Here is an 11,014-nt window from a genome sequence, read left to right on the forward strand (position 1 = left end):
AACTGTGATTGATGCGAGTTCCCAAAATTGCGACGATCAACAGGCTGTTGACGGCGCGATGCACCATTCGGGAACGAATCTGGGCGTGAAGAGCCCCCGACCGCCTTTCCGTTGTTGTTAAATCGTTTCATGAGCACACAGGATGAAAGCACCAATTGATACGACCCTACGTCGTATCCCGTTCTCCGGCGTCCTAGCGAAGGATCGGCGGTAGCAAAGAACCGGCTGTGCGCGGGAATTCCTCTCCGTCGGGCAGCGCGAGATCTTAGTAAAAGAGAATTTCTCAACACGTTATTGGACCAACAATGATTTTATTGATTTACTGAATGAATGCAAATAATAACCATTTATCCCTATTTATAATACTCAAATACTATACCCTAACTTATTGACCAAGATAACAAATATATGGAAGGATTTGGTGAATCAAAAGATATAATAAGATATAGGATCGTATCAATATGATGCATTAAATTAATTATTTTGGACCGTTAGATTTGCAAGATATATTGAGATGAAATTGTTGAGTACAAATATGTGACAATCCGAACAAAAATATGTATATTTTAATTCATGAGATTGAATCTCATTAACTCAATCCTAGACTACATCTCTAACAAATCAAACAATTACTCTTATAGATAATTTTTAATGCATAGTAATACTATCACGCATATGTTGTGTGCGTTATTATCCACCGACAAATATACTTTGTATACATCATTATTTAAATTTATAAAACATTTTTTTATATTTTTAATTACATCTTATATTATAACATGACTACTGCATGTCATTAGCATTAAATTCATGTATATATAACTAATTAAGAATGTTCCATCAAATTTATTTTCACACGGCGATTATAATTCAAGAAGAAATCAGTTCGTACACAAAATGTTCTATGGAATTTATTTTCATACGGCGATCATTAGATTAAAAGTGAGGGGGCTTATCATGATATGTTTCTAAACATAAATCCCAATATTCATTAGATTATGTTATGCTCCCATTATACATGTCATTATAGAAGCTGCGTTACGCATAAATAAACATTATCATAATATACAACAATGGAATTATTTTCTGTAAAAAAATACTATTATTCTGTGTGAAAATCAATTTTGTCAAAGTGTCATCATGGTGGTTCCTAGTTCATAGAATCCAAGATGAGTTTTATATACATGAACCAATCCCTATTGTATTTGTTGTGATAAAGGAAATAAATTTCCAAATTCGATGAATTATCAATGTGAATCACAGAGTAACTAAATGTGTTAGAAAAATAAAATAAAATAAAATATACGACTATTCTAAATTGACTTTTATACTCCATAATCAGTCAAATGAATACACGAATACACCAAATTAATCAAACTGACTTTATTTAATCTTAGCAAATGATTCGATATATAGTCAGATTTGGAAGCTGAAATTCCAACCACATCGACATTATTTCAATCATACAAGAAAACCCCCAATCAAAGACCTATTCACCCAACTTTTTCGGAGAAAAGACCACGGGAAATATATTCTAGTAACAGTTTTTATAATCATTTTAAGAAAGTTCTACAAATATGTATATAAACATGTTCAAATAAATTAAGATCTATTTTCATTTATTTAATCTCAAAGATTTATCATGGATGCAATTATTCTTTGCTGGATGAATGCAACACAACACGATTCGAATTTCAAAAAGGTGAAAAATTTACTTTTTGCTTGAATGCAAATAATTGATTTCACTATCACTAAACTGACTTTATATGTTTAATTCAATAATTTTAGTTTTCAAGATAGAAAATAGTAGTACTAATTTTCACATTAATCCCACGTAGTGTGCATATTTTCTATTTTAGAACTTTATGGAATTGATAACTTTGAGATGTGAAACACTTAATAAAATTAAATAATATAATATAAATCTGAATTGGTCCGCTGGTCAAGACTCCAAATGAAGTGGTCGGGCATGCACAAACCAACCCGGCCCGGCGGTTAACCGCCGGTTCGGAACCGCCGGTTCATGAACCGGAACCGGGCCCGGAACCGGCGGGTTGAACCGGCAGAAGGGTCGCAGGGTCATAAGGGTCGGTTCAGGTTCGGCAATATCTTGAACCGTGAACCGGCGGTTCGGCGGTTCGAACCGCCGGTTCAAAGGGTCGAACGGCATAGGGTTCGTAGGAGTTCGTAGGGGTTCAAAGTAGGGATTGGTATGAACCGGCGGTTCGCCGGTTTTGGGCGAAAACCGCCGGTTTGAACCGGCGGTTCCGACCGGTTTCCGCCGGTTCCGGAAGCTTTTCAGGCGTAGGGGCTAGGTGAGGTCAGAAACCGGCGGTTTGTGTCGGAAAACCGTGGACCAACCCACCGGTTTTGTGGAAAAACCGCCGGTTTTGTGGTTGAACCGCCGGTTCAGGCGGTAAACCGGCGGTTCGGCAGAAAATTTGAAATTTTGAAATTTGAATTTTTTTTTTATTTCTTCCAATTTTACTCCTATAAATACCCCACTTCTCCTTCATATTTCCTTACCCCATTCTTGTGTTAACAAGGAATTCATTCTCAATCTCCATTTCTCTATTCTCTCCTCATTCTCTCTAATTGCGCAAGTTTAATTCTACACTTTCTGCTCACTACTATATTTGTTGTGCTCATAATTTACCACTTCTTTTATACTTTATACATATTTCATTCCAAGTCAATATTACTTTTCATTTATCAATATATTCAATATGTCTTCTTCTCGTGGTGGATCGGGACGTGGTGATCGGGGCAAGGGAATAGCCCAAGATCAAAGCACTACGCGTCCCTCAAAATCTCGACGACCTAGTCGTCGAGATGTTATGGAAGAGGTTTCCCGATTGGCAGCCGAACGCATGCAAGTAAGTAATGAAAAATTTGTTTTCCAATTCACATGCACAAAATTTCATTAATTTTTTTTTTTGCGTTCATACTTTTAACTTCTACGTACATAATATTTGTAGATGGAAGAAGATCATAGGACCGCCATGCTACTTGCTGAAATGCAACAAGGTGGGGGTAGGGGAGGTCGTTCCCAACAAGATGAGGAGTTCGACGTTACTATATCGTCGGACTCGGACAACAACGAGGATAGATCGCATTCTCGTATTCCTTCTAGCACCGGCGGAAATGAGGAGATGCCTCCCCCTGCACCCACTAACACGGCAAAAGCTTTGAAATCGGACATTTTTATCAAACACTACAAGAAGGTGGCGGTGGTGATTCCAAGTTCTCACGATCCGAACTCTCAAGAGGAGACTTTGGACTTTCATGTTTACTGCAACTATTGCGATAAAGTGTACAAATGGTCCGCCGGTGGTGGATATGGCACCCTCCGTCGCCATTTAGTGGCAAAGCATCCGGTAGGAAGCGGCACTGCCTCTACCCAAAGCCAACTAAACTTCCAACCCGCCGGCTCGGGTTCGTCAGGTGCGCCTCTATTTAAATATGATAAAAAGAATTTTGATGATACAATGACTAGATGGGCGGCTATGAAGCATATGCCCTTTAATATTTTTGATGACAAAAGTTTTGAGGTTACTCTGCAAAGTGGGTTGAATGTAGCAATCAAAAGAATAGGTCGAATGACCGTGCAACGATCTACCGTTCGGCAGTGCTTGGAGAAAAAGGTAGAATTATCACGTTATTTAGTTAACATGGGCCACAGGGTGAACATTTGCTCAGATGTTTGGACGGATTGTTTTAACCGTCATTCATACATGGGTATTACGGTTCACTTTGTGGACAACAGTTGGACTTTGAACAAGCGTTTAATTGGTTTTAGAGAATTTGAAAGTCCACACACTGCACCCGAAATTGCTTCTTTGATTATACAAGTGTTGAATGAGTTTCAGTTATGCAATAAGATATTTTCTATTGGTTTTGATAATGCAACTCCCAACACCGCAAGTATTGCCGATTTGATTGCGGCTTGTACACCGGTAATTTGAGGTAAGTATTTTCATCAAATATGCATTTGCCATATTTTAAATTTATGTGTACAGGATGCGCTTGAATTATGGCAAAAGCATGTCTCTCCTATTAGAAATGCAGTTAGATTAATCCATCAAAAGCCAGCTATTGGCAAAGCATGGAAGAAATATTGCCATCAAAAGAATGTCAGGTACACGAATTTTACTATAGACGTGTCTCATAGATGGAATTCGACATATGATTGTCTGAATTCTACATTGACACATAAAGATGCTTTATGTGATTTTTATAGAACTAACCCCTACCGTGATTTATATCTTTCGCATAGTTGTTGGGATAACAGTTTGGCTTTATTTAAATTGTTCAAATATTTCAAAAATGCTACTGTTGAATTGTCGGGTGTTTATTATTGCACTGTTGTTCGTGTTTTGGAGCATTGCATGTACATATCCCTTGGTTTTAAAACTGCAATGAAAAATGCTTCCTCTTCTCCCGAGTTAATGTGCGTTTTGTATTATATGATTGAAAAATGGCTCAAGTATTTCAGTGAGATTCCTAACGTATTTTTGATTGCAAAGGTATTGGATCCAAAATGGAAATTAGCAGGTACCTCTAGAATTTTAGATTTTTATTATAACAATTTGAGTTCAATTGATCTTGGTCCCCTTCAAGCAATCCAATCGGATACCAGTGACGAATTTGGAGTCGACCTCTCAGAAACCTTTCAAATAAACCTCCCGGACCGGTCAGTTGTGCAACAAAACATCGAGTATAACTTGCGCTCTCTCTACACCGAATATGAAACCAAGTATAACACCACTCACCAAGTCAGAAGACCACCTCCTCCACAACATAACTATGGCTTTGCATTTCAAGCCGATTATGATGACCCCGACGCGCAATCCCAACTAGCCGACCTATACAACTACAGCACCGGCGGAAGGTCCTCAGGTATGGTCAGCGAATTAGATTTATATTTTGAATCACTCTTTTCCTTTGGTGATGAAGGTTCTACTCCTCCAGCCCAAATCGACGTCCTCGATTGGTGGGGAACCCACGAGAAAGATTTTCCCATCCTTGCTTCAATGGCCAAGGAGATTTTTTCTGTTCCGGCTTCCACCGTCGCCGTCAGTCCGCTTTTAGTGTTGGCTCGCGCGTTTTGGATGAATCAAGAAGTAAGCTCTCGGCGAAAAATATGGAAGTCGTGATGTTACTTGATGATTGGGCCAAAGCTAACGTCCAAGAACAAGAAAATGATTGGAATGATCGTCAAGAGGGATCACAAGATGAATTCACCGGGGATGAAGATTAGGCCAACCGTCAACCGCCGCCGGCCAAGCCAAATAGGTAAGTAAGGTAAGAGAACTACGTGGACTTTGATTCCCTAATGCAAATGAGCAATTGAGATACGTAGGCACCTCAACTTAAATTTTTTAATTTAAGTTGAGCTCAAGTCCTTTTTCTTTTATTTCTTTTTTTTTCTCATTAATTCCTACTTTAAAAATATGCAAATACAATTACATAATTGTATTTGTATATACTCTAGTCGATGAAGTATATTTCTCTATACGGCTAAATGAGGGAAACTTTTGACAATTCTACTATAATTGTTGATTGTTAGACGAAACTCAACATTTAAAGTTGAATTGCTAAAGGTGTCCTTAATTTAGTTATGTAGAAAGATCTTCTTCGCCGGTTAAGAGTATATATATAATACACTTATACGTTTAAGAACTTCAACGTCATTTCTTGTCATTTGTAATTAGTTCTTCACTAGTAGTCTCATTTGTATTTAAATTTTGTTTAAGACTTCAAGACCGCCATATGTTTTCAATTTGTAATTGTTGTAACTTGTAACGTATAATTTGTAAACATGCAATTTCAATAAAATTGCAATTTTAGCCGTATTTTTTTCAATTTTATTTACTCACATTGCATACAAAAACAAACTTGAAAAGTGTAATTTAATTTGATTAAAATTGAAAAGTTGAAAAATGCAAAAAAAAAAAAAAAAAAATTCGTCGAACCGGCCCGGAATCGGCGGTTCAAGCCGAAAACCGGCGGTTTTGAACCGCCGCGTAACCCGCCGGTTTTTTTAACCGGAACCGGAACCGCCGGGAGCTAGGCGGGCCGGTTCAGGTTCGGCAATTTCTCGACCCTTGAACCGCCGGTTCGGGCCCGGAACCGGCGGTTTACGACCCTTGTGCATGCCTAAGTGGTCCCTAATATAGTGTGGATATGAAAGGTCTATCTATGCCCAAATTTTAGGAGTTATTTAATTATGATTTTAATAAAAACTTATATTTTTTTTGTTTGACCACATGTATACCGAACCCGCCTATGGCGCAATCCGACTAATCCTGCTAGACCGGATTTGCGGATTAAGGCCGAAAGTCTCCCAGCGGGTGGTGGGGTTTGAATAAAAACTTATATTCTTGTCTCATTATTTGATTTAAATTCCTGAACTTTTCCTTCCATTTTTATAAGTCAATTTAGTATCTGTAGATGACGCGCCACCAATCTTATCTTACCCAAAATATATCTAGGCTACAAATAACATCAGTGAATATTTTATATTATAAAAAGTTCAAAAACTCAATTAGTTAAGACTATGACTAAGTCTAATCATTTCTTAATCACTAGAGTAACGATAACGACTTCACTCTCTTTCTATTAAATTTTTTTCTTTGACTTATACAAAATCAGAAAGCGGAAAATTCAACGCTTTTGCAACTTGCAAAAATGGAACTCTTATCCTATATATTTATATATATATATATATATATACAAACACACACCAATAATATAATAAACTACAGAAACAAAACTCTTACATACATATTGCTAGAAATCTTTTGTTTGTTTAATTATTACTTGAATTGGAGAAGAAATGGATGAGTTGCCTAAGGAGAAGACGTTGGAGGCGACGCCAACGTGGGCGGTCGCCGTCGTTTGCTTCGTGTTGGTTGCTATCTCCATTCTCATTGAACAGATCATTCATCATACTGAGTCGGTATAGTAATATTCATAGATCATTTTATTTTATTTTTGTAAATAGTTCGACTTTACGAGAGTATATCATTTATTATGTAAAAAAATATGCCTCTTATAATGTATTGTGCCTTTTATGTTGCAGTGGTTAAAGAAAAGAAAAAAGGAACCTCTACGTGAATCACTTGAAAAAGTTAAAGCAGGTGCAAATCAATATTAAAATTAGTTTAAATGTATATAAATTATTGTTTCTTTTTCTAACACTTTTGTTATTTGGTGAAAAAGAGCTTATGTTGCTAGGGTTCATATCATTGCTGCTGACAGTATTGCAAGAACATCTTTCTAATATTTGTGTTCCAAGAAAAGTTGGACATTCTTGGCATCCTTGCAAGTACACAGATAGTGGCAAATATTATGATCCATGTATAAAAAAGGTCATTATTTTTAATTTATACATAAATTATCTTCTTTTTTGTATAATTTATGAATGTTTAGTTTTTTTAATGACTTTATTGTTTCATCGTTTATGATGAGTTTAATTTGGTTCATTTACATAAATTTCAGGGAAAAATTCAGCTGGTTTCAGCATATGGCATACACCAACTCCACATCTTCATCTTTATCTTGGCAATTTGTCACATAATTTATTGCATTCTCACTTATGGCCTCGGAAAACTTAAGGTAATCTACCTTTCGAAACTTGGAATATAAATTTGGCCAACTTAAATATTTAATTTATCTTCAAAATCATAAATTATAAACATCTTATGCATCTATATATATCACAAAATCCATTATATCCTGATATGTGTATATTAAGGTAAATTAATTTAATTTTTCCTATATATTAGATGAGGAAATGGAAATCATGGGAGGATGAGACCAAGACAGATGAGTACCAATACTACAATGGTCAGTATCAAATCGATTGCAATGAATTCGTCTGTTCATACGTACCTATCAAATTACTAATATGAACTTTTGTAGTATAACTTTTAAAATGAAACCACAACATCACATTTTTTGTTTATTATCTAGATCTATGTATTGATCGTTAGGAAAGCCAATTTTCCGTGTAAGAAATAACAATACAATAATTATTAATTATAATTACAAATCAATTTCGCCACGATTACCAAAATTGGAGTAGTACATTTTAATTTGGTAAGTAATAAGATGTCGGCAAATAAGATGGAATATTGGTTCAATAATTAATAATCGACACGTTTCGTCGGAGACTTGTTAATAGCGACCCATATATATATATACTCTGATTATTAGTATTTTATTGTAATGGTCATTCATTGCAGTCAAATAGTTGACAAATGAGATACATATATGTGTGTTTCTTTAGTTAGGTTGATATATTGAATTCTTACTTTTATTAAAAAAAATTAATTTCTTGACTAATTGTGTGTTGCAGATCCAGAAAGATTCAGATTTGCGAGGGAGACATCGTTTGGGCGCAGACATTTGAATTTCTGGAGCCGTTGGCCTCTTCTTCTCTGGATTGTAATTACACATCTCAATTAAGTTATTATCAATTAATTAATTTCGCTTCTCCATTAATCTTCTAAAAATAAATAGATAGAGACTTAATAATCTATATCTGTATTTTAGGTATGTTTCTTCAGGCAATTCATCAGATCCGTTGCCAAAGTTGATTACTTCACACTTAGACATGGTTTTATAACAGTAAGTCATTCATTACAGCACTAAATTCCAATTTTTAATATATGAAATGCAATTAATTACCTACCAATATGTCACAATTTTCAGGAACATCTAACACCTCAAAGCCAAGCATCATTCAATTTCCAGAAATATATAAACAGATCATTAGAAGAAGATTTCAAAGTGATTGTGGGAATAAGGTCCGATTAACTTTCTTCATTTTTATTAAAAAATCCTAGTCCTATTGCAACATTTGATATTAATAAAACTAGCTAATTCTTGCAATGCAGCCCAGTAATATGGTTCTGTGCCGTTGTGTTCCTGCTCACCAACACCAATGGTGAGTCAAACAAACAATAATTTCTTTTTTTCTTCATCATGAAAAAAAACTTTTGTGAAACCAATTAAACTAATTTACCTAAGACTAATGCAATTGTTCATGTTTCCTCAAACAGGGTGGTACTCCTACTTCTGGCTACCGTTTATTCCTTTAATCGTGAGTGATTTCATTCCAATCTCGTATTTTATTTCATCACTGCATGCCTGGAAATTTTATATCTAACATTTTTTTAATATATAGATAATACTATTGGTGGGAGCAAAATTGCAAGTGATCATAACAAAAATGGGAATCAGAGTTCTAGATAGAGGAGGTGTGATCAAAGGCAGCCCCGTTGTTCAGCCCAGCGACGACCTTTTCTGGTTTGGTCGCCCCCGTTTCCTGCTTTTCCTCATCCATTTTGTTCTATTTTTGGTAACTTATTTTTCTCCATTAAATTTAAAAAAAAAATGAAAAATATACTAAAACTAGCAAAACCTAATTTCTACTATTTGTTGTGATTTGCAGAATGCATTTCAAATAGCCTTCTTAGCATGGAGTTATGTAAGTCTAGATCTGCAGCAAATCATGTGTACTAACAAAATTCATTTCAACATATATAACTAATTAACATGATTTTTTTTCCAGTACGAATTCGGGTATCCGTCGTGCTACCACGAAAATATTGAAGACATGATCATCCGACTCTCAATGGGGTAAATAGAACCAATATTTTCTGTTACTACTATTTCCAATTATTTTCCAAACCCTAATTCTTGTATTTTTTTGTGCAGTGCCTTAATTCAGTTCCTATGTAGCTACGTCACCCTCCCTCTCTACGCCTTGGTGAATCAGGTATAATAAAGGGTTATTTGCCTGTGAATGCACGAACTTTTACTATTTTCTTATTTTTTTTCTGAAATTAATTTTCTTTAATAAACCAGACCTAATTAATTTCCGATACAAACTCAAATAAAATAAACTAACTTGCAATAAATTATAACGATGAAGATGGGGTCGAAAATGAGGCCGGTGATATTCAGCAACAACGTAGCCACAGCGCTGCGCGGATGGCATCAGACGGCCAAGAAGCACGTGAAGCAGGGGCGGGCGTCGGGCAGCAGCACGCCCTTCTCCAGCCGGCCAGCCTCACCGTTGCATGGGAGCACGTCGCCTCTGTATCTGCTGCAGGGATACAACAAGTCTAATTATGACGAGGGACATGACGATGATGGCCATGAGTTTAAGTATGGAGAAGATCCATTGTCACAAAATTCAATTGTTGAGATAGAGAGGGATGTTGAAAATCCCCCTTCTCCTAGTGTAGGTAGCAGAGCTACATACCACAATGATTTCTCCTTTCGAAACAAGGACACTGAAACTTGATTTTGCATTATTGTTTTTTTTTGTACTAGTAAATAAGTGATCATTTTTTTCATGTGTTTTTTTGTTGATGATACTTACTAATAAAGTCTTAACTTTTGATTCAATTTTATTCATATTTCTTTTCTTTGGAATATAAATCAGTTGTGATCTCATGTTATAATTAGGTATCATAGAGAATGTGAAAATAAAAAAATGGACCAAAATTTGTACTATACGCAACTTTTATGGAAAAACAGATTCACACTGTGAAGCGATCCACTGTAAAAGATACTCCATATAAATATTTTGAATCACTGTTCATTAATTAATCATATAATCACGAAGATTTGTAATGCATTAATTACTCGATCAATTTAACACCACATTAGTACGAATTGCACTAAGTAAATTTTTTTTATATATTTATTCATGCATCAATTATAATCATAAATTTTACTCCGTATGTGTTTATGCATGTTTCACGATTCTCACGTGTGTGTACACTTGACTTGCAGAGAATAATCTTTAACACCAAATTCAAAATATTTAACATTAATAATTAATTTTCAGTCATTAAGAATTTTCCTCGTGCAAAATACTCGTTTACTAGTATAAGTCACCGTTATCTTGCCAATTTTGAAGTATGCATAATATGAACTTGAGAATTCTATCGTGTTATAATTCAAAGTACGTAAATGAGTGGAGGGCGTATTAATG

The 11,014-nt window shown here is 35.4% G+C and overlaps 1 protein-coding gene across 1 annotated transcript; it reads left to right on the plus strand.

Moving 5' to 3' along the window:
• The first annotated feature begins 6,776 nt into the window (after window positions 1-6,776).
• Window positions 6,777-10,370, plus strand: LOC121750895 (MLO-like protein 6). The gene is made up of 15 exons (XM_042145549.1): window positions 6,777-6,961; window positions 7,085-7,142; window positions 7,225-7,373; window positions 7,504-7,620; window positions 7,791-7,851; window positions 8,363-8,451; window positions 8,560-8,634; window positions 8,719-8,813; window positions 8,904-8,953; window positions 9,069-9,109; window positions 9,194-9,367; window positions 9,461-9,496; window positions 9,581-9,648; window positions 9,727-9,787; window positions 9,944-10,370. Exons 1-15 carry the CDS (start codon window positions 6,839-6,841, stop codon window positions 10,316-10,318), a joined length of 1,572 nt encoding a protein of 523 aa, XP_042001483.1. The 5' UTR covers window positions 6,777-6,838; the 3' UTR covers window positions 10,319-10,370.
• Window positions 10,371-11,014: the final 644 nt, after the last annotated feature.

This window comes from Salvia splendens, chromosome 10 (assembly GCF_004379255.2).
Source record: "Salvia splendens isolate huo1 chromosome 10, SspV2, whole genome shotgun sequence".
NCBI lineage: Eukaryota > Viridiplantae > Streptophyta > Magnoliopsida > Lamiales > Lamiaceae > Salvia > Salvia splendens.